At 46.0% G+C, this 25,321-nt stretch overlaps 1 protein-coding gene across 1 annotated transcript in view; it reads right to left on the reverse strand.

Moving 5' to 3' along the window:
• The window catches only part of ZBTB10 (zinc finger and BTB domain containing 10), a 43,426-nt gene that overhangs the window by 10,582 nt on the left and 7,523 nt on the right, over positions 1-25,321 (reverse strand). The window contains exon 2 of the mRNA XM_077270710.1: positions 24,188-25,079. Coding sequence (XP_077126825.1) covers positions 24,188-25,079 — 892 coding nt within the window. The remainder of the gene's footprint in view (positions 1-24,187; positions 25,080-25,321) is intronic.

Consider the following 25,321-nt stretch of genomic DNA (forward strand, 5'->3'; position numbering starts at 1 on the left):
TAGCTCATGTCTAGCAGCCGACTATTTATATACAAGACTAAAATACGCTGCTGCAAAACATGACAAATACGATGCATCACTAAAAACAATAAGGTTACATCCAGCACAATGTCTCATGAGACTCCACCAAAAAACTGAAAAAGTGTTTCTAAAAGGCTAAAAATAACAAACGCATGCAGTGCGACGTCAACATGACTTACTGCGCATGTGTTCAGCCCTTTTCAGCTTGTTTTAACTGCTTTAAGGCCCCGTCTCACATAGCGATTTACCAACGATCACGACCAGCGATACGACCTGGCCGTGATCGTTGGTAAGTCGCTGTGTGGTCGCTGGGGAGCTGTCACACAGACAGCTCTCTCCAGCGACCAACGATCAGGGGAACGACTTCGGCATCGTTGAAACTGTCTTCAACGATGCCGAAGTCCCCCTGCAGCACCCGGGTAACCAGGGTAAACATCGGGTTACTAAGCGCAGGGCCGCGCTTAGTAACCCGATGTTTACCCTGGTTACCAAAAAAAACAAACAGTACATACTCGCCTTTCGGTGTCCAGGTCCCTTGCCGTCTGCTTCCTGCTCTCTCACTGACTGCCGGCCGTACAGTGAGAAGTGAGAGCACAGCAGTGACGTCACCGCTGCGCTCTGCTCTCAGTGTACGGCGAGACTCAGTGAGAGCAGGAAGCAGACGGCAAGGGACCTGGACACCGAAAGGCGAGTATGTACTGTTTGTTTTTTTTGGTAACCAGGGTAAACATCGGGTTACTAAGCGCGGCCCTGCGCTTAGTAACCCGATGTTTACCCTGGTTACCAGTGAAGACATCGCTGGATCGGTGTCACACACACCGATTCAGCGATGTCAGCGGGGCCTCAACGACCAAAAAAAGGTCCAGGCCATTCCGACACGACCAGCGATCTCGCAGCAGGGGCCTGATCGCTGGTACGTGTCACACATAGCGAGATCGCTATGGAGGTCGCTGTTGCGTCACAAAACTTGTGACTCAGCAGCGATCTCGCTAGCGATCTCGCTATGTGAGACGGGGCCTTTAGGCTTCGAAAGCCATGAAGTGGCCAAAAGACGCATTAAGCAGTTTCTGCTCAATAGTTCATATCAAGATGTCTTCTCACTAGTGTTGAGTATTCCGATACCGCAAGTATCGGGTATCGGCCGATACTTGCGGTATCGGAATTCCGATACCGAGATCCGATACTTTTGTGGTATCGGGAATCGGAAGTTCCCAGTGTATGGTTCCCAGGGTCTGAAGGAGAGGAAACTCTCCTTCAGGCCCTGGGATCCATATCCATGTAAAAAAATAAAGAATTAAAATAAAAAATAGGGATATACTCACCCTCTGACGCGCCCTGGTAGTAACCGGCAGCCTGCTTTGCTTAAAATGAGCGCGTTCAGCACCTTCCATGACGTCACGGCTTCTGATTGGTCGCGTGCCGCTCATGTGACCGCCACGCGACCAATCACAAGCCGCGACGTCATCCCTCAGGTCCTAAATTCCCTTCTAGGAATTTAGGACCTGAGGGATGACGTCACGGCTTCTGATTGGTCGCGTGGCGGTCACATGAGCGGCACGCGACCAATCAGAAGCCGTGACGTCATGGAAGGTACTGAACGCTCTCATTTTAAGCAAAGAAGGCTGCCGGTTCACAGCGGTAAGGTCCAGGCTGCGTCGGAGAGGTGAGCATATCAATATTTTTTATTTTAATTCTTTATTTTACACATTCATATGGATCCCAGGGCCTGAAGGAGAGTTTCCTCTCCTTCAGACCCTGGGAACCATCAGGATACCTTCCAATACGTGAGTCCCATTGACTTGTATTGGTATCGGGTATCGGTATTGGCGAGATCCGATACTTTGCCGGTATCGGACGATACTTTCCGATACCGATACTTTCAAGTATCGGACGGTATCGCTCAACACTACTTCTCACAAAAAAAAAAAAGAGAGCAAAAAGGGAATAGACTAGAGCCCAGAAGAAAAAAAACAAAACAGCAGCTCAAAAGTCTAAGGGTATGTGCACACGTCCGGATTTCTTGCAGAAATTTCCTGAAGAAAACCGGAAATTTTCTGCAAGAAATCCGCATTTTTTTTTTTGCTTTTTTTCCGTTTTTTTTAGCATTCTGCAAGCGTAATTAGCTTGCAGAATGCTAAAGTTTTCCAAGCGATCTGTAGCATCGCTTGGAAAACTGACTGACAGGTTGGTCACACTTGTCAAACATACTGTTTGACAAGTGTGACCAACTTTTTACTATAGATGCAGCTTATGCAGCATCTATAGTAAAAGATAGAATGTTTAAAAATAATTAAAAAAAATGCTTATACTCACCCAGACATCTCCTCAGCGGCGTCCGTTCCTCTTCCTATAGCTGCTGTGCGCGCAGGACCTTCCATGACGTCGCGGTCATGTGAGCGGTCAAATGACCGCTCACGACCAATCACAAGACAGTGACGTCATCACAGGTCCTTCACCGCACAGCAGCTATAGGAACCGAAGCGGCAGCATGCAGCGGTGAGGCGGGAAGACATCGAGGGTGAGTATAGGACTATTTTTTATTTTAATTCTTTTATTTTTGACCAATTATATGGTGCCCAGTGCGTGGAGGAGAGTCTCCTCTCCTCCACCCTGGGTACCAACCGCACATAATCTGCTTACTTCCCGCATGGTGTGCACAGCCCCGTGCGGGAAGTAAGCAGATCAATGGACTCCTAGGTGTGCGGAATCCCCGCAATTCCGCATTTTTAATGAACATGTTGCTTTTTTTTCCGCGATGCGATTTTTTCGCGGAAAAAATCGCAACATTTGCACAAAAAATGCGGAATACACTGTAAATAATGGGAGGCATATGTTAGCGTTTTTTTCGCGTTTTTATCACGTTTTTATAGCGCAAAAAACGCGAAAAATCCTGAACGTGTGCACATGGCCTAAAAGATGCCCTGTGCATACAGATACAGATACTGGGAAGGGACAGAAAAGGATTTGTTAGGAGCAAGTGTTCCCAAATTACTGGTAACACATTGTATTGCCCCACTCTGGAAACAGTAACCTAATTGATGCAGATGTACCTACACCATTATCCCCTGGTGGCTGTTTTATAAACAGGAACCCTACATTTGCCAATCAATGGAGATTTCTACTGCCCCAAGCAAAGCGTGGGTGAAGGGAGAGGGAAAAGATAAATAAGTTAGCTCAGCTCAGAGGCCTGTACCACCTACCTGGGCAGAGCCCCCGAGCTGACAGATGGGCTACAATAGGACAAGGGGAAAAGTGGAAACGCCTTACTTTATACATACTCCTAACGTTTCTTATACATATATATGGCAACGTTAAGGCCACTTGCTAACATTTTATAATCTAAGGCTCCATTTATACGGAAGGACCAGCGGCACTAAATGTAAAGTTTTACCAATGGCCATCCACTACACAGGCAGACTGCAGTAAACAATGTGAACTCGACGATCGGTAATCTATCGCGCACTGCACAAAGGAAACCATGATTTTCCCCAGCGAGTGTCCCGTTTACACAGGAGGATGCACCGCCAGAATGAACAAAAGTTCATTTCATCTGATGACAAAGATTTTTGCCTGTTTACACGGAAAGATCATGGTGTAAAGAATGTTAATATGGAGACTCGTCAAACGTCATCTTTCAGTGCACACAGCCTACGGCCCAGCTTCAGGACTGCAGAACTGTGTGCCAGTCTTGATGTGGGTAGGGTGCTCTGGAATAACATGTGCCCAAGTCATTAAGAATGTAGCTCAATGTATTTCGGCCATCGTTCAGATGTGTGCCACAGTAAGAAATGCACCCCTAATCAAAGGCTGGAACACATATGTCAAACGTTCACTCGTGGTGTACATTTTGATCAATCTGATGAACTGCGCACAACCTTTAGCTAAAAGGGCTGTCCAACTTTGGGGACTAATTTTTTTTTTCTTGCTTAAATGCAAGCATTTGGGGCTGAAAAAAAAAAAAATTGCAATTGGGTTTCATTAAAAATTTACGTTACACCATCTATTGCTGGCTGCAGAATGAATAGACGAGGGCGGCCACATTATCGTTATTTATCAGATGTGTCGGGGACACGGTTCCTTACATTTATTATACAGGTATGACAGGTTCTCCTCCTGCTCTGGTTAGTGCAGCTTCCATCACAGACAGCACAGGTCCCCAATCTGTACAATGGCTACTGGGGGAGGAGCAGTGACCCGTCCATCAGCCTCCTCCAATACAAAAGCATTTCCATGTGAGGTTTTCTATTGGAGGAGGCTGATGGACAGGTCCGGTCACTGCTCCTCCACCAGCAGCCATTGTATGGATCGGGATTCTGTGCTGTGATGAAAGCTGCACCAAGAAGAGCAGGAGGAGAACCTGCCATACCTGTATAATAAGTGCTGGGAACCATGTCCCCAACACAACTGATAAAATAACGATAATGTGGCCGCCCTCGTCTACTCATTCTGCAGCCAGCAATAGACGGTGTAATACAGCAGCTAAAGGAGGCAAAGTGCAGCATCTTTAATGAAACCTGCAGAAATGATTTGTAGCCCCAATTACAAGATTTAAGTAGAAAGAAAAAAATAAACTTTTCAAAAGGTGGACAAGTCTATGAGAAAACGTGCTGGGATAAGGTGTTATCTGAGCATGCTCGGGTGCTAAACAGGTGTCTTCGTCGTGCTTGAAAAATATGTTCGAGTCCCCGCGGCTCCATGTCTCGCGGCTGTTCGACAGCAGGGATTGCCTGCTTTGTTAGCTAATCCCTGCATGGCTGCGGCTGTCAAATAGCAGCTGGACATGCAGATACAGGGACTTGAACATATTTTTCGAGCATGCCGAAGACCCTGTTAGCACCCAAGCATGCTCAGATAACACCTTAATACGTTCGCTCATCACTATGGCAAACCCTTTATAGTTCTGGCAACTTTTAAAGAAGATGGCGGAGGTGGAGTAATTACCGGAACGGTCACAAAATGTTTCCACAACTTGTAAAAAGGACGTAGACTGATGAATTAGGTCCTAAATGTACCTCTTTGTAAATTTTTAGGAAGAGTAAATGTGAGAACCAACAACAATGTAGAGTTCAGCACCTGCTCTATGATCAGCCTTTACAGGTATCGAACCTACAGCGCCTCTGCTGCAGAAAGGACAGTCACCACTTTAACTGTGAATTCACAAATGGCAGATTGTAATCAGAATTTTTGGGGACTGTCCTATTCATCTAAATGTGGATGCTAAGATTAAAACCACCGCAGAAGTATTGAACCAAAACGTCTGCAACAAATGTATCACCAGTGAATAGAAACCTATTACAGTACCAGCATTGGGGAGGAGAACTGATGAAATGCCACCCACAAACTGGCAGAGATAACCCACATGATAAAATGACCAGCGCCGTGGATCTGCCCCTCCCCCAGTATCAGCACAATGTTCTCTTTAAAACCCATGTCAGCAGTGACCCTCTGCTGCTGTGTCCTTCACACTCCCCTCTATTTCTACAGTCAGAGCGGACCTACAACTTTGGGAGCAATCACAGCCCTCCCCACCACCATCTATGAGGGCCTGTGTACGGACCTGCAAAGCACTGCGGCTACAGATCAGTGCAGGGGCAGCACCGAGCATTGCCACCATAGGACACCGCTATGTACAGACGGCTCTGTGCACTGGATTCTCTCATAACATCCAGCTTTAGATCACCTTTCAGAATTGGGCTACAGTCACACACCCATCTTCATTTTTCCATCCATTAAAAAAACAGAATCAGTCAGTCTGATCTTTCTTTATCCATGAGCTCTAAACAATGGATCGGTGAACAACAGATGGAAAACGAACCTGTCGGCTGACTCATACAGCATGTATCAGATCGTGGCTGTAGAATTTCAGCCAGGTGTGTAACTCAGACGCTGTGGCATTCCTGACAAAAATGTACTTTAATAACTACCGGGGATTGAGCCACACAGGAGACTAGTTGGACAGGCGGGTCCTCAGCGGAGAGACCTATCACTCAAGAGGAGCGGGCAGTTAGAAACTGCCGGGGGCCTGCCTGCCCTAGTAGTGACCGTCACCGGTGGCTAGGGAACCCTTTAAACAAAAAAGGATGTCTTCCATTTATTCAAGGAACCCTGTAGACATTAACTCCTTCATGACCCAGCCTATTTTGGCCTTAATGACCTGGCCGTTTTTTGCAATTCTGACCAGTGTCCCTTTATGAGGTAATAACTCAGGAACGCTTCAACGGATCCTAGCGATTCTGAGATTGTTTTTTCGTGACATATTGGGCTTCATGTTAGAGGTAAATTTAGGTCGATAATTTCTGAGTTTATTTGTGAAAAAAACGGAAATTTGGCGAAAATTTCACAATTTTCACATTTTGAATTTTTATTCTGTTAAACCAGAGAGTTATGTGACACAAAATAGTTAATAAATAACATTTCCCACATGTCTACTTTACATCAGCACAATTTTGGAAACACATTTTTTTTTTGCTAGGAAGTTATAAGGGTTAAAATTTGACCAGTGATTTCTCATTTTTACAACAAAATTTACAAAACCATTTTTTTTAGGGACCACCTCACATTTGAAGTCAGTTTGAGGGTTCTATATGGCTGAAAATACCCAAAAGTGACACCATTCTAAAAACTGCACCCCTCAAGGTGCTCAAAACCACATTCAAGAAGTTTATTAACCCTTCAGGTGTTTCACAGCAGCAGAAGCAACATGGAAGTAAAAAATGAACATTTAACTTTTTAGTCACAAAAATGATCTTTTAGCAACAATTTTTTTTATTTTCCCCAAGGGTAAAAGGAGAAACTGGACCACGAACGTTGTTGTCCAATTTGTCCTGAGTACGCTGATACCTCATATGTGGAGGTAAACCACTGTTTGGGCGCACGGCAGGGCTCGGAAGGGAAGGAGCGCCATTTGACTTTTTGAATGAAAAATTGGCTCCAATCTTTAGCGGACACCATGTCACGTTTGGAGAGCCCCTGTGTGCCTAAACATTGGAGCTCCCCCACAAGTGACCCCATTTTGGAAACTAGACCCCCTAAGGAACTTATCTAGATGCATAGTGAGCACTTTAAACCCCCAGGTGCTTCACAAATTGATCCGTAAAAATGAAAAAGTACTTTTTTTTTTCACAAAAAAATTATTTTAGCCTCAATTTTTTCATTTTCACATGGGCATCAGGATAAAATGGATCCTAAAATTTGTTGGGCAATTTCTCCTGAGTACACCAGTACCTCATATGTGGGGGTAAACCACTGTTTGGGTGCACGGCAAGGCTCGGAAGGGGAGGCGCGCCATTTGACTTTTTGAATGGAAAATTAGCTCCAATCGTTAGCGGACACCATGTCGCGTTTGGAGAGCCCCTGTGTGCCTAAACATTGGAGCTCCCCTACAAGTGACCCCATTTTGGAAACTAGACCCCCCAAGGAACTTATCTAGATGCATAGTGAGCACTTAAAACACCGGATTACGTACCGGTAATGCTCTTTTATAGAGCCACGACAGCACCCACTGAGAGAGGGGATCCGCCCCTAGGAACAGGAAACCCTACGGAGAGATAAAAGGGGCGGTCCCCCTCGCTCCCCCAGTTTGGGTTACAGAGATTGCGAGGAACCGCCCACCAGTTTTAGTATGTCATTCTATATTAACATTCTATCTTAACTAAATTACGTATATTTACAAGAACCAAATCACCCTTAATAGTGCTCATATGCAAACTAATATATATAAGGGAGGGAAGTGAAGGGGTGCTGTCGTGGCTCTATAAAAGAGCATTACCGGTACGTAATCCGGTGTTTTCTCTTCGCCACGACAGCACCCACTGAGAGACTTTCAGAGATAGTTATTTGGGGGGGATTATTGTGTTAAGAACTGATCTACCGAAACACAAGTCAGTGGAGGCAGATAAATCTAGTCTATAGTGACTATAGAAGGTAGTAGGAGACGACCAGGTTGCGGCCTTACATATAAGTTCTATTGGAACCTCCCCTCGCTCTACCCAGGATGATGCTATCGCCCGGGTGGAATGTGCCTTTACAGTCTCAGGTGGATCTTCCCCTTTAGACGAATAGGCCAGGTATATCGCCTCCCGAATCCATCGGGATAATGTGCCTTTTGTAACACCAGCTCCTTTCCTTTGACCCTGGAAGGAAACAAAGAGAGCCCTGCTCTTCCTCCAGGGACTAGTCCTATCTAGATAGGTTATTACAGCCCTTCTCACATCTAAAGTATGGTACTTTTCTTCTTCCTGATTTGTAGGGTTATCATAGAAGGTAGGAAGAAGAATTTCTTGAGATCTATGGAATTTAGTACACATTTTAGGCAAGTAGGAAGGGTCTGTTTTTAGGACAATCCTATCTGGCAATATTGACATAAACGGAGGATCTACTGATAGTGCCTGTATGTCACTTACCCTTCTTGCCGACACTAAGGCGACAAGAAGAGCCGTCTTGAGGGAGACATGTTTAATGTGAGCAGAATGTAGAGGCTCAAATGGGTGATCTGTTAAGGCTTCAAGGACCAGATTAACATCCCAAGGCGGTGAATGGGGAATATGGACTGGTTCTGCCCTCTGGCAGGCTGAAATGAATCTGGATATCCACCTATCTCCTGCAACGTTGTGACTATACAAAGCCCCTAACGCAGAAATTTGCACTCTTAAGGTATTAACTGAAAGGCCTAAATCACGTCCTCTTTGAAGAAATTCAAGAATAATAGAGACTGGAATTTCCTTTGACAGGGCTGAGGGATAGAGGCTTAGAAATTTCTTCCATACTTTCACATATATTGATGTAGTGGATCTTTTCCTACTCAGCAATAGGGTATCAATTACTTTCTCAGAGAAGCCCCTTAGCTTTAATAGCTGCCTCTCAAATCCCAGGCTGTCAACCGTAGACCCTTCACATGAGGGTGGTTGAAGGGCCCCTGGAAAAGCAGATCTTGATTCTCTGGGAGAATCCATGGATCCGAGACGGACATGGCTCTGAGCAGGGAAAACCATGGTCTCTTTGGCCAAAATGGGGCAATTAAGATTATATTCGCTCTGTCCTCTCTTATCTTCCTGATTACCGTTGGAAGAAGAACCATTGGGGGAAAGGCATATGCTTTCTGAAATGTCCACGGGATCTGGAGGGCGTCGAGAATATCGGGGTTGTCGGATCGGAACATTGAGGCGAATGTTTTTACTTGCCTGTTGTCTCTTGTAGCGAAGAGATCTATGTCGGGCATACCCCATTTTATAGTTATCATCTTGAATATCCGACGATTTAACACCCACTCCCCCTGATGGAGGGTATGACGACTGAGAAAGTCTGCTTTTGCGTTGTCTATCCCTCGGACATGAAGTGCTGATAAGGACAGAAGATGATTTTCGGCTATAGTCAAGATGTTTTCGGTTATAGACATGAGAGTGCCTGATCTCGTTCCGCCTTGATGGTTGACGTAAGCCACTGATGTCATGTTGTCTGAGAGTACCCTGGTATGTGTTCCGTGCAACTGTGGGAGGAATTCACATAGGGCATGATAGATGGCTTTTAGTTCTTTTTTATTAGATGAGTCGCCTAATTCCGTAACCGACCACAACCCTTGGACAACCTGGTCCCCCAAGTGTGCCCCCCAACCATGAGGGCTGGCATCCGTAAATATTATGTTTGAGGGTTTAACCTCCCAGGGAACCCCGCTAACTAGATGATCTGGTTGTAGCCACCAGGTTAGGGATTGGATTACGTCATTAGAAAGGGAAATTTTACCGTCTAACCGCCCTTGTAATTTTATCTCCTCATGTAAAATTGTATACTGTAAGCACCTCGAGTGGAACTGGGCCCATGGAACCGCTGGGATACATGACGTGAAGGAGCCAAGCAAGGACATGCCTTCACGGAGGGAAATTATAGATTTATCTAGTATAGACTGAACTTTATTCCTAACTGTTATCTGTTTAGTTTCCGGGAGAAAACATTTTTGACTTACAGAATCTAATATAATTCCCAAAAATACCTGGCGCATAGTCGGGATTAGCCTAGATTTTTCCCAATTTATTAACCATCCTAAGTCCTGCAAGGATGAAATCATACGACATAATCTTTGCTGACATTGTGAGGGGGATTTTCCCACTACTAGAAGGTCGTCTAGGTATGGGATTATGAGGGTGTCTTTTAATCTTAAATATGACATGACCTCTGACATTAGTTTAGTGAACACCCTTGGAGCAATTGATAGCCCAAAGGGCATTGCCGTATACTGAAAGTGCCGGACACAACCATTCAACACAACCGCTACGCGGAGAAACTGTTGATGTTCTTTAAAGATTGGCAGATGGTAATACGCATCTTTCAAGTCCAGAACCGCCATAAAGCAATGGGGAAACAGGAGTTTTACGGTGGATCGAATAGATTCCATTTTAAAGGTTTGATTTTCTAAGAAGGTGTTCAGCTTTTTAAGATTTATGATGGTTCTGAATGATCCATCAGGTTTTGTAATTAGAAATAGCGGGGAATAGAACCCTTTCCCCGGCTGAAGAAATGGAACCTCCACCAAAACTCCTTTGGATAGAAGATTCATTACTTCTTGCTGTAATGCTTCCTGTTGAGACTGTGATTTTAAAGAAGTCAATAGAAATGAGTCCGAAGGGACTCGGGCAAACTTTAACTTTAAGCCAGAGGTGACGAGGCTATTTGCCCAAACGTTCGATGTTATTCTTCTCCATTGGTTTGAGAAGGAGGATAATCTACCTCCCACAGGTAGATCTGCCTTAACGGGGCTTGTCTTCAGTTTTAAAAGGGCGCTTCCCAAAGAATGCACCCCTCTGTTTGGTGTCTCTAGGGGTCCAGCGATCTTGGTTTTTAAAATCTTTTCTTTTATTAAATATGGGCTTCCGGAATGCTTTCCTATAGAATGGAAGGTAATTATTATTAGGGAAGCCTTTCTTTCTTTCTCCCGCCTTAGTTAATATTTCGTCCAGTTTGGTACCAAACAGGTACTCACCCTGACATGGGAGGCCACACAATTTGGACTTCGTCTGGGGATCGCCTTTCCAGCCCTTGAGCCATAGGGCTCTACGTGCCGCATTTGTGAGACCTGCTGATTTGGCCGCCAGGCGTATAGAGTCGGCAGATGAATCCGCCAGGAAAGCTGCAGCTCCTCTAATTAAGGGTATAGAGGACATCAGTTTGTCTCTAGAAAGACCATTTTTAAGTCCTTCCTCCAAGTCACTCAGCCAGACCAACATAGATCTGGCGGTGCAAGTAGCGGAGATAGATGGCCTGAAGGCTCCCGTACACGACTCCCAGGCTCTTTTTAATAGTGAGTCGGCTTTACGGTCTAACGGGTCTTGTAATGAGCCAGAATCCTCCACAGGTAGCAAGGATTTTTTTGATGTGGATGCTACCGCAGCGTCCACTTTGGGTGCTTTTGTCCATGTTGAAAACTCTTCATCATTGAAGGGGTACCGTCTTTTTGAGGACGGAGGCAATCCTCTTTGGCCCTGGCTTTCCCACTCTTTTTTAACTAAAGTGTTTATTGCTGCTATCACCGGAAAAGAAGGCCTTTTCTTTTCCGATAAGCCGGCAAACATAATATCCTGCTGTGTTCTGGGGACTTTAGAATCCTCGATGCCCATCGTATTACACACAGACCTGACAAGGTTGTCAATACTGTCGGTGGGAAAGCATGTATCCTGGTCTTCCTCAGAGGATACATATTCGTGGGAAATATCAGAGTCTGCTTTCTCCACGTCAGAGGATGGATCAGATATAGGGGATTCGTATCCTCTTTTACCCTTGGCACGCGGTTCTTTATCTATACTATGTAAGGCTTGTAACTCCTGTCTGATTAGAAGCCTGATGTCCTCTGATTTAACTGAGGCTTCCTCTCGCAAGGTGGAATCAATACATAACTTACAAAGCCTCTTTTGGTAACTATCCGGGAGGGGCTGGAGACATAATGCACACTGTTTGTGTTTCGTTTTTTCAGTTTTCTTTCCCTAGGGTGTGTAGAAGGAAAAAGGAACACTAGTCAGCCTATGTGGGTAGATGCACACTTACCCCAGTGAAGCCTTGACAGTACCGATTGACGAGGGGGAGACCGAGACAAAGGACCAGCCTGGTCCGACTTTTTCCTTGAGGATCCGCTCTGCTTAGAGCGACTGCTGCTGCCATGAGTACGTGGGGTAGATGCGGCGGTGTCTTCTACAGAAAGCATCGCAGGGATCTGCGATGAATCCATTGTGGACGCCGGGGCGATGCGCCGGCGTCCTTTTCATATGGGGGCCGCCATCTTCTTCCGGTTGAACCCGGAAGTGCTAACCACTTCCGGGTCGCGGCCCTGCATTATGCGCCTGCGCTGCCACCGGAATCAGCGCAGGTGCCGTCTGTCTCCTCCCTCACCCCGGAGGATACCGCAATCCTCCCGGGGAAACAATGGACCTCCACGCTGCCAGAACGCTCCACAAGCGGTCCTCTCGCGCTTGGTCCCGCAGACGATCCCCGGGTGGATTCCCATGAGCCAGAAACTCCCACAGCTCTGGCCTCACGGCGCCTGCCAGCAGAGGGGGGAAACTGAAAAGGAACCCCCGACGCTGCATCCAGCTCTGGAGCCCTTGCCGTCCTCTCAGGTAAACCGCGCAAGCGGCATCCAGGCTGGGCATCCTCTTCTCCGTGGATTCCCGTAGGAACAGGAAACCAAACTGGGGGAGCGAGGGGGACCGCCCCTTTTATCTCTCCGTAGGGTTTCCTGTTCCTAGGGGCGGATCCCCTCTCTCAGTGGGTGCTGTCGTGGCGAAGAGAAAACCCCCAGGTGCTTCACAGAAGTTTACAACGCAGAGCCGTGAAAATAAAAAATAATTTTTCTTTCCTCAAAAATGATTTTTGGCCCGGAATTTTTTATTTTCCCAAGGGTAATAGGAGAAATTGGACCCCAAATGTTGTTGTCCAGTTTGTCCTGAGTACGATGATACCCCATATGTGGGGGTAAACCACTGTTTGGGCGCACGGCAGGGCTCGGAAGGGACGGCACGTCATTTGGCTTTTTGAATGGAAAATTAGCTCCAATCATTAGCGGACACCATGTCGCGTTTGGAGAGCCCCTGTGTGCCTAAACATTGGAGCTCCCCCACAAGTGACCCCATTTTGGAATCTAGACCTCCCAAGGAACTAATCTAGATGTGTGGTGAGCACTTTGAACACCCAAGTGCTTCACAGAAGTTTATAACGCAGAGCCATGAAAATAAAAAATAATTTTTCCTTTTCTCAAAAATGATTTTTTAGCCCACAATTTTTTATTTTCCCAAGGGTAACAGGAGAAATTGGACCCCAAAAGTTGTTGTCCAGTTTCTCCGGAGTACGCCGATACCCCATATGTGGGGGTAAACCACTGTTTTGGCACACGTCAGGGTTCGGAAGGGAAGTAGTGACGTTTTGAAATGCAGACTTTGATGGAATGCTCTGCGGGCGTCAGGTTGCATTTGCAGAGCCCCTGATGTGCCTAAACAGTAGGAACTCACCACAAGTGACCCCATTTTGGAAACTAGACTCCCAAGGAATTTATCTAGATGTGTGGTGAGCACTTTGAACCCCCAAGTGCTTCACAGAAGTTTATAACGCAGAGACGTGAAAATAAAAAATAATTGTTCTTTCCTCAAAAATTATGTTTTAGCAAGTAATTTTTTATTTTTGCAAGGGTAACAGGGGAAATTGGACCCCAACAGTTGTTGCCCAGTTTGTCCTGAGTACGCTGGTACCCCATATGTGGGGGTAAACCACTGTTTGGGCGCACGTCGGGACTTGGAAGGGAGGGAGCACCATTTGACTTTTTGAACGCAAGATTGGCTGGAATCAATGGTGGTGCCATGTTGCGTTTGGAGACCCCTGATGTGCCTAAACAGTGGAAACCCCTCAATTCTAACTCCAACACTAACCCCAACACACCCCTAACCCTAATCCCAACTCTAGCCCTAACCCTAATCACAACCCTAACCCCAACACACCCCTAACCACAACCCTAACCCCAACACACCCGTAACCCTAATCCCAACCCTAACCCCAACCCTAACCCCAACCCTAACCCCAACCCTAATCCCAACCCTAATCCCAACCACAACTGTAACCCCAACACACTCCTAACCCTATCCGTAACACTAACCACAAGCCTAATCTTAACCCTATTTCCAACCCTAGCCCTAATTCCAACCCTAACACTAATTCCAACCCTAACCCTAAGGCTATGTGCCCACGTTGCGGATTCGTGTGAGATTTTTCCGCACGATTTTTGAAAAATCTGCAGGTAAAAGGCACTGCGTTTTACCTGCAGATTTACAGCAGATTTCCAGTGTTTTTTTGTGCGGATTTCACCTGCGGATTCCTATTGAGGAACAGGTGTAAAACGCTGCGGAATCCGCACAAAGAATTGACATGCTGCGGAAAATACAACGCAGCGTTTCCGCACGGAATTTTCCGCACCATGGGCACAGCGGATTTGGTTTTCCATAGGTGTACATGGTACTGTAAACCTGATGGAAAACTGCTACGAATTCGCAGCGGCCAAGCCGCTGCGGATCCGCGGCCAATCCGCTGAAGCAACCCCCCCTGGGCTGAAGTACCACTCCCCCTGTCCCTGCAGATCGGGTGAAATTGGAGTTAACCCTTTAACCCGATCTGCAGGGACGCGATCATTCCATGACGCCACATAGGCGTCATGGGTCGGATTGGCACAGTTTTCATGACGCCTACGTGGCGTCATGGGTCGGGAAGGGGTTAATGGCAACTAATGTGCAAACTATATTACAATAGGACATTCTCCGAGTTTCACAGATTAGACAAGCAGATCAGTTTCTAAACTGTATGTGTAAGGCTATGTGCGCGCGTTGCAGAACGTTTGCAGAACTTTCCTCATCAAAATCAGACTTCCATGCCAGGAAATCTGCTCGCGTTTTTCTAGCGTTTTTTTTTCCCATGAGTCCCAATACAATTATATAGCGACAAAATCGCTGCAATTCTGCAAAAATAATTAACATGCTGCGTTTTTTCCGCAGCATGGGCACAACAATGTGGAATTCCACTAAAAATAATGTGATGCGTTTTGTAAGCGATTCCCCAGTGGAAAAAACGCTTAAAAAAATACAACGTGGGTACATAGCCTAAGGAACAATGAAAGTCTAAAGAATGAAGAAAAGAAGGTACGCCAGCGTAGAAAAATATAAAACTTCTCAACCAGGATTAAGACCGGAGTGTTGAAACGCGTCGGTTGTTCGTTCTCTGGGATCTATAGGTTGTCCGCACTGTGCCCGTTTTTAAAGACTTTTTTCCATTAAAGACGAAGTTTTATATTTTTCAACACTGGAGTACCTTCTTTTCTTCATTCTTTGGAACTAGAATGCCCAAGCGGCTCTGTGCGTGGAACTCATTGGAAAGAGACTGCAAATCGTGAGCTGACTTCTCCTGTTAACCATTCCCCTTTTTTCATACAAATAAAACTCTAAAGTCCTTGTTGTGCCTTGAGATTAAATAACGGTCAGCACGTTGATCTGTAAAAATGCACGCAAGAATGCAGCTGCAGACTTAAAAGAGCATTCCCATCTCAAAGATTTTAACCGAAAATGTAGGTGTAATAATAGTAATAGCAATAGCTGATCTGATTCGCTATGTCTCTTGGAGATGGGAATACCCCTTTAAAGTTCTATGCTTTCAGCATTGAATGGAAAAACCCACATGTACCTTCAAAAACACCAAGCAACCATATAATGTTTCTGACAGGAAAGCAGCTAGGAATGGCCCTAAACACAAAGAGAACCTCATAGGGCTTGGATTAAAGAAGCACACCCCATTAAAATGTTTATGGGCTAAACCTGTGTGAATGTATATGTAATCTAGTGTAGGTGCATTAGAAGGGTACTCTGGGGAGATACATTTTTGTACTGTCCCTGCCCTCACGCTATAAACATGAGATGCCTAGTGCACTTTATCTTTATAACCCTTGTAATTCCGTGTGACAGAAGCTGCTCCTCACTGCTCCCCCTCCAGTCTGGGACCTCACATCAGTCATGTCAGCTCACCACTGTGAGTAACAGTCACCCTGAGAAAAGGGGACGTGGCCATGCTCCCTAATTTCTGCAGAGAAACCGCTATTATCAGGAGACTGGATGGAAGCAGCAGGGAGCTGGACATTGCTGCAATGTCCCAGATGGAGAAGTGAGCAGTGAGGAGCATCTACTGTCACACCAGACCCCTGATAATGCCACTGTCTGCAGTCAGAGGTGAGGGAGAATGGCCACACCCCCTCACCTCAGACTGCAGATAGGGAGACATTATCAGGGGTCTGGCATGACAGGAGCTGCTCTTCACTGCTCACCCCTCCCGTCTGGGACAGGGCTATGGATTCAGCCAAACCTCCGCCTCAAGACTCCACGACTGACTCTGCAAAACAGTCATTTATAGGACAATTCACAATTTTCCCAATTCTTATGAAAACATTTACAGCACATCCTGCATTGAACTACTGTACCCAATTTATTATATATTTTAGGAGTCAGAGTCTGTCCATTTTATACCGAATTCACACCCCTGGTCTGGGACATTACAGCAGTGCTGTATCCCATGCCGTTATCAGCCAGTCCTGATTTCTCTGCAGCGTGGCCACCCCCTCTTCTCAGGCTGGCTGTCACTCACAGTGGGGAGCCGCACATTGCTGTGTGAAGTCATGTACCAGACAGGTGGGGGGAGCAGTGAGGAGCAGCTCTTGTCACACGGAATTATAAGTTTTCTAAACACAATTAAAGTACACTGGGCATCTCAACTTTATAGTTATGAGGGCACGGACTGTACAAAAATGTTTTATTCTTCCTAGAGTACCCCTTTAACCCCTTCATGACCCAGCCTATTTTGGCCTTAATGACCTTGCCATTTTTTGCAATTCTGACCAGTGTCCCTTTATGAGGTAATAACTCAGGAACGCTTCAATGGATCCTTGCGGTTCTGAGATTGTTTTTTCGTGACATATTGGGCTTCATGTTAGTGGTAAATTTAGGTCGATAATTTCGGAGTTTATTTGTGAAAAAAACGGAAATTTGGCGAAAAATTTGAAAATTTTGCAATTTTCACATTTTGAATTTTTATTCTGTTAAACCAGAGAGTTATGTGACACAAAATAGTTAATAAATAACATTTCCCACATGTCTACTTTACATCAGCACAATTTTGGAAACAAATTTTTTTTTTTGCTAGGAAGTTATAAGGGTTAAAATTTGACCAGTGATTTCTCATTTTTACAACAAAATTTACAAAACCATTTTTTTTTAGGGACCACCTCACATTTGAAGTCAGTTTGAGGGTTCTATATGGCTGAAAATACCCAAAAGTGACACCATTCTAAAAACTGCACCCCTCAAGGTGCTCAAAACCACATTCAAGTTTATTAACCCTTCAGGTGTTTCACAGCAGCAGAAGCAACATGGAAGTAAAAAATGAACATTTAACTTTTTAGTCACAAAAATTATCTTTTCGCAACAATTTTTTTATTTTCCCAAGGGTAAAAGGAGAAACTGGACCCCAAATGTTGTTGTCCAATTTGTCCTGAGTACGATGATACCCCATATGTGGGGGTAAACCACTGTTTGGGCGCACGGCAGGGCTCGGAAGGGAAGGCACGCCATTTGGCTTTTTGAATGGAAAATTAGCTTCAATCATTAGCGGACACCATGTCGCGTTTGGAGAGCCCCTGTGTGCCTAAACATTGGAGCTCCCGCACAAGTGACCCCATTTTGGAAACTAGACCTCCCAAGGAACTAATCTAGATGTGTGGTGAGCACTTTGAACCCCCAAGTGCTTCACAGAAGTTTATAACGCAGAGCCATGAAAATAAAAAATTATTTTTCTTTCCTCAAAAATGATTTTTTAACCCACAATTTTTTATTTTCCCAAGGGTAACAGGAGAAATTGGACCCCAAAGTTGTTGTGCAGTTTCTCCTGAGTACGCTGATACCCCATATGTGGGGGTAAACCACTGTTTGGGCACATGCCGGGGCTCGGAAGGGAAGTAGTGACGATTTGGAATGCAGACTTTGATGGAATGGTCTGCGGGAATCATGTTACGTTTGCAGAGCCCCTGATGTGCCTAAACAGTAGAAACCCCCCACAAGTGACCCCATTTTGGAAACTAGACCCCCCAAGGAACTTATCTAGATGTGTGGTGAGCACGTTCAACCCCCAAGTGCTTCACAGAAGTTTACAACGCAGAGCCGTGAAAATAAAAAATCATTTTTCTTTCCTCAAAAAAGATGTTTTAGCAAGCAATTGTTTATTTTCACAAGGGTAACAGGAGAAATTGGACCCCAATATTTGTTGCCCAGTTTGCTGTGAGTACGCTGATACCTCATATGTGGGGGTAAACCACTGTTTGGGCGCACATCAGGGCTCGGAAGGGAAGTAGTGACATTTGAAATGCAGACTTTGATGGAATGGTCTGTGGGCGTCACGTTGCATTTGCAGAGCCCCTGATGTGCCTAAACAGTAGAAAGCCCCCCTAAGTGACCCCATTTTGGAAACTAGACCCCCCCAAAGAACTTATCTAGATGTGTGGTGAGCACGTTCAACCCCCAAGTGCTTCACAGAAGTTTACAACGCAGAGCCGTGAAAATTAAAAATCATTTTTCTGTCCTCAAAAAAGATGTTTTAGCAAGCAATTTTTTTTTCACAAGGGTAGGAGGAGAAATTGGACCCCAACAGTTGTTGCCCAGTTTGTCCTGAATACGCTGGTATCCCATATGTGGGGGTAAACCACTGTTTGGGCGCACGTCGGGGCTTGGAAGGGAGGGCGCACCATTTGACTTTTTGAACGCAAGATTGGCTGGAGTCAATGGTGGCGCTATGTTGCGTTTGGAGACCCCTGATGTGCCTAAACAGTGGAAACCCCTCAATTCTAACTCCAACACTAACCCCAACACACCCCTAACCCTAATCCCAACTGTAGCCATAACCCTAATCACAACCCTAACCCCAACACACCCCTAACCACAACCCTAACCCCAACACACCCGTAACCCTAAATCCAACCCTAACCCTAATCCCAACCCTACCCACAACTGTAACCCCAACACAACCCTAACCCTATCCTTAACCCTAACCACAAGCCTAATCTTAACCATATTTCCAACCCTAGCCCTAATTCCAACCCTAAGGGTACCGTCTCACATAACGATTTACCAACGATCACGACCAGCAATACGACCTGGCCGTGATCGTTGGAAAGTCGTTGTGTGGTCGCTGGGGAGCTGTCACACAGACCGCTCTCCAGCGACCAACGATGCCAAGGTCCTGGGTAACCAGGGTAAACATCGGGTTACTAAGCGCAGGGCCGTGCTTAGTAACCCGATGTTTATCGTGGTTACCAGCGTAAAAGTTAAAAAAAAAAAAAACGTACATACTCACATTTCAGTGTCCTTCAGGTCCCTTGCCGTCTGCTTCCCGCTCTGACTGAGTGCCGCCGTACAGTGAGAGCAGAGCGCAGCGGTGACGTCACTGCTGTGCTGTGCTCTAACTTTCCGGCCGGCAGACAGTCAGAGCGGGAAGCAGACGGCAAGGGACCTGAAGGACACCGAAATGTGAGTATGTACGTTTTTTTTTTTTTTTTTACTTTTACGCTGGTAACCACGGTAAACATCGGGTTACTAAGCGCGGCCCTGCGCTTAGTAACCCGATGTTTACCCTGGTTACAAGCGAACGCATCGCTGGATCGCTGTCACAACGATCCAGCGATGACAGCGGGAGATCCAGCGACGAAAGAAAGTTCCAAACGATCTGCTACGACGTACGATTCTCAGCAGGGTCCCTGATCGCTGCTGCGTGTCAGACACAGCGATATCGTATGGATATCGCTGGAACGTCACGGATCGTACCGTCGTAGCGATCAAAGTGCCACTGTGAGACGGTACCCTAACTCTAATTCCAACCCTAACCCTAAGGGTATGTGCCCACGTTGCGGATTCGTGTGAGATTTTTCTGCACGATTTTTGAAAAATCTGCAGGTAAAAGGCACTGCGTTTTACCTGCAGATTTACAGCAGATTTCCAGTGTTTTTTTTGTGCGGATTTCACCTGCGGATTCCTATTGAGGAACAGGTGTAAAACGCTGTGGAATCCGCACAAAGAATTGACATGCTGCAGAAAATACAACGCAGCGTTTCTGCACGGAATTTTCCGCACCATGGGCACAGCGGATTTGGTTTTCCATAGGTGTACATGGTACTGTAAACCTGATGGAAAACTGCAACGAATTTGCAGCGGCCAATCCGCTGCGGATCCGCAGCCAAATCCGCTGCGGATCCGCGGCCAATCCGCTGCGGATCCGCGGCCAATCCGCTGCGGATCCACAGCCAAATCCGCACATGCCATAACCCTAACCCTACCCATAATCCTAACCCTACCCCTAGTTCTAACCCTAACCCTAGTGGAAAACGAAAAGAAAAAAAAAAAAAATATTTTCTTTATTTTAATTATTCTCCCTACCTATGGGGGTGATAAAGGGGGGGGGGGGGGTATTTATTATTTTTTTTATTTTGATCGCTGTGATAGAACCTACCACAGCGATCAAAATGTACTTGTAAGGAATCTGCCGGCTGGCGCACTAAGCATGCGCCCACCATTTTCCAAGATGGCGGCGCCCAGCGAGGAGACGTCCGGACACCGGGAGGATCGGTAAGTATGAAGGGGTGGTGGGGGGGGGGTGGATCGGAGCACAGGGGGGGTGATCGGACCACAGGGGGGAGCGGACAGGAGGACGGGGGAGCCGGCAGGCGGACGGAGGGGACCGGACCCCATAACGGAGCACTGGGGGGGCGATCGGTGGGGTGGGGGGGGGGGGGGGGGGGGGTCACCAGGTTTTCCAGCCATGGCCGATGATATTGCAGCATCGGCCATGGCTGGATTGTAATATTTCACCTGTTTTTTAGGTGAAATATTACAAATCGCTCTGATTGGCAGTTTCACTTTCAACAGCCAATCAGAGCGATCGTAGCCACGGGGGGGTGAAGCCACCCCCCCTGGGCTGAAGCACCACTCCCCCTGTCTCTGCAGATCGGGTAAAATGAGAGTTAACCCCTTCACCCGATCTGCAGGGACGCGATAATTCCATGACGCATACGCTGCGTCATAGGTCGCATTGGCACCGACTTTCATGACGCAGCGTATGCGTCAAAGGTCGGGAAGGGGTTAATACACTCACTGACTGATGTCATCTGTTTTCAGTGACGCTGTGACCCTATTCTGGATCACGTGACGGTGATTCCAACTATCCGGATAACACAAGGCTTCTATGTTTGACCCTGAAGACATTATGGCATTGTAAGTCTTTGGAGAAGAAGCTACATAGTTTTGCATTGTAAGGCCTGGATCACACAAGCGAGAAATACGGCCGAGTCTCGCATGTTAATACCCGTCACTGCCGCCGTCACTCAGGAGCGGAGCGTGCTGCTGCATGTATTGCTATTTGGCCGCACGCTCTGCTCCGAAATGTAGGCGGCAGGGTATTAACATGCGAGACTCAGCTGTGTTTCTCGCTTGTGTGATCCCGACCTAATAGCGATTTCCAGGTCACACATACACAGCAGTGTGAGCTGTAGAGTCAGAATTTCAGTCACGTGACTCAGAAGAGAATGAAGCGGACCTGGACATCAGAGAAGACGGCGATCGATGGGTATATTACTGGACCTTCGCCACATATACATTCACAGAGGTTTAGCCCATAATTTTAATGGGAATGCTTCTTTATGCAGGGGTCAGTGCGCCTGGGCTCATTCCCTGCGTTATTTTAACGACCCTCATTTACTGGATTCTATACACAGGAGCAACCTCCTGCAAAGACCACATTCTGACTACAGCTACTATTGCCATAGGGCTGGAATACCCCATAAGCAAGGTGATGAAATGTTCAAATACTGATGTTATCCTGCTAGGCTAGCGACAGCAATTCTAGTCGACTGCTGGGTACTCTTAACGGTCTGTCCAGAAAGCACTGCACATACTCCTCATGGTAAGGGATAGGTTGCTGCAGCATTGTGTTAATGGGCTTGTACATACTCTGAAATCATCACAAGTGTTTGAAGGATTTACTTTTAGGAAAAACCTAAAAAGAAAATTGCTTCCGACAGCTTTATCAATAAGAATATTGACTTATGGAGAGATTTACTAACTTCCAAAGTGAAGACACAATTGTCTAATACCCATCCAAGGAAGAAATTTAAGCTAGAATTACCCATAAAAAGGAGGCACTGCACAGAGGAAGACCCAATGATAATGGCTGCACTTGAAACTGCAGTATTTCCTTTGGAGCAGCAGACCGCTGCTGATCCGCTCACCATCAGTACCCTTATTTCCAGTTGTAGAGTATATAATTACTGCACTCGTACAAATTGAGGAATTTTGCTTCAAGTGAAAGATTTAATACAGGTGGCAGGTGAACTGACAGGCAATTTAACGTTTCGGCCAGTTAATGGCCTCGATCACAATGCCGCCCTTGGAAAAAATGTCTCTAGGTTAGAACACAAAATGTCAATATGGATGGTTGCAGTAAAAATGAATGGACAAAATCCAAAATAGGGGAAGTTATGCACAAGGGTCAAAAATGACACCACGCTGATTATATAGGTCAATAAGACTAATTCCGTAAGTGGTAAAGTTGTGTATGCAGACACGAATGCGTCTTGGGAACAGCTGGGTAGCGTTGCAGCAGAAGCCGACACCAGTGGCTATTTAGTGAATGATGGCATATAGGTTAGGGAGCCGAATTCAATGGCGATAGCGCAGGTGTGGAAACCGGTACAGCGATACTCCAGGAGCATAGGAGAGACGCAGCTGCAGGAGCCGGCGTTGGTGGACAAGTGGGAGACGCTGGTACACGTGTGTCAGAGCGCGGGGTTGACCCTTGGGCATAACTTCCCCTATTTTGGATTTTGTCCATTCATTTTTACTGCAACCATCCATATTGACATTTCTTGTTCTAACCTAGAGAAATTTTCCAAGGGCGGCATTGTGATCAAGGCCATTAACTGGCCGAAATGTTAATTTGCCTGTCAGTTCACATGCCACCTGTATTTTTCACTTGAAGCAAAATTCCTCAATTTGTACGAGTGCAGTGATTATATTCTCTATTGTTTATGGGACCATCGGCTCCGTTCACTAGCACCGTCATATCCATAAGAATCGAGTGCTAGCCTTCTGCCTTTTACTTATTTCCAGTTGATCCATCTATAAAGCTTTCTGAGATTTTATGGTTAAATTGGTACAACCACAGGTACCACGACGTAGGCACCTGATCCTTCCTAATATTAAAGAAGTCGTCCAGTACTTGAACAACTTCTTCTCCTACCCCACGCATGGCCCCATAAAATAATAAAGCTTATACACCTCTCCCATCCCATCCTGCCACTATTCTCCTATGTTGCTGAGAAATGTGCCGCTGGCGCCAAACCGTGGTGGCGTCACTGTCCCTGCCTCCTCTGGAATGGAGCAGGAAGAGGAAGTCCGAGATCAGCTGCAGCCCCGGCTTCCTCTTCATGCTCGATTTGTCCGAAGACGAAGACAGTGACGCCAGGGCTAATTAACAGCCGGTGTCACAACAACCGCACTGCAGCCCCGGGACTGGGAGTGCTGACACCGCGGGAACGACGCCGGCATGGGAGGCCAGTACAGGCTTTATGATTTTATCAGCGCCAAGTATTTTGATCAGGAAGGGGTTGCCCTAGTAGTGTACAACCAATGTAATACCTTACAATGTCACTATCCCAGTCTTTAAACCAACTAAGCAATATGTACTACAGATTCAGTTTCTTTAAAAGATTAGTGATGCCAGAAAGGCTAAAGAACACTTCTCTGCCCTAGAAAAACCCTGTCAGCTATACCAATGGGATAACTTGGGTATTGATGGTGTCCATCACATGAAGGAGCCAGTGCTTCTGTCACTTTCATATGATGGAGTAGAATGACGTAAATGGTTTTGCAGACGTGCATGGAACTTAACTAGTTAATGAGTAATTTAGGAATTACATTTACATGATGCTTGAGATCTTTGATTGGACAAAACCCCCGAGGCTGATGCTCAAATATTCCTGCTTTGAAGACACCCCATTTAATTAATATATTCTCCACGTAAAAAAAAAAAGCCATGAGTAATAAAGATATATGGGCCCGGGACCTACCTGCTCCGTCCTGGAAGCATTGCACATACTCCTCCTGGTAAGGGTTAGGTTGCTGCAGCATTGTGTTCCCATCTACCTGAAGTTCACTGTTTGGAGGGATGTTATACACAAATCTCTTTGTAGTTTGGTTTTTCCTCCTTTGCTTATTACCCTCTTGCGTGCTTACTGCATTCGAAGCCATTTCATTCCATACAAACACCTTTCCCTGAGCTGGTGGCTCGATCTCCGTAACCTCTGGAGAACTATCCTGAATCCATGTTGAATCATTGGCCTGGAAGTTTTCAGTGGAGGCTTCTTCAATGCTGAACCCTTCTGTATCTAGCTTTACGTTGCTTGCTAAACTGGTAAGGTTGCGGGTGGCCCAGAAACTAGCAGACTTCTGTTCACGCGAAGGCTTCCCCTCGCTGTTTTTCCTTTTGTTATAGCTGACAACAACAGACTCCGGCGCTTCAGACTTTATGCTTATATTCAAGGCATCTTTGATGAAACTGCGACACGACTGGACCACCTCAGTCATCTGGAGGTAGCTAGCCACAGTCATCACCTCTATGGCGTTTTGGCTTGTGAGTACGAGATTACCAGAATACATGAAGTCCAAGATGACCGAAAAACCATGAACGGCGACGATGTCCAAGTACGTAACAGTGGTTTGGTCACGGCTCTCTTTGTTTGTGAAACAGTATAAAGTTTTAAAAAAGCGGCTGCCTGCAACCAGGATGTTCTTGTGAGCTCGGAAAACCTTGCCATTTACCACGATGTTGACGTCGCAGAGAATGCCCTTCTTTCTCTGGTCATTTAGTTCCTGCAGAAGCTGGTAACAGTAGGAATTCTCATTTGGCTTTATACTATAGTCATTGAAGGTTTCTGGCACTTCCTCTTTTACTACAGGCTCCTGCAAAGAAAAGTGAAAATTAATGATTTTGGCAAAATCACCATCAGTAGTGTGCACACACAATATCTGTGACCACAACATACACCCCCATCTTATTATAAGAACGTTGGCACATGATCACTGTCCAGGAGGGTAATGCTGAAACTTTATTACAGAAAATACCAAGAACACGTTACCTGTCATCATGAACCCTTTTCAGTTCCTCCCAAAAGGTAGATTTAGGTTACAGCTTAAAGCGTGTG

Source organism: Ranitomeya variabilis, chromosome 6, assembly GCF_051348905.1.
Source record: "Ranitomeya variabilis isolate aRanVar5 chromosome 6, aRanVar5.hap1, whole genome shotgun sequence".
In the NCBI taxonomy this organism is placed as follows: Eukaryota; Metazoa; Chordata; class Amphibia; order Anura; family Dendrobatidae; genus Ranitomeya; species Ranitomeya variabilis.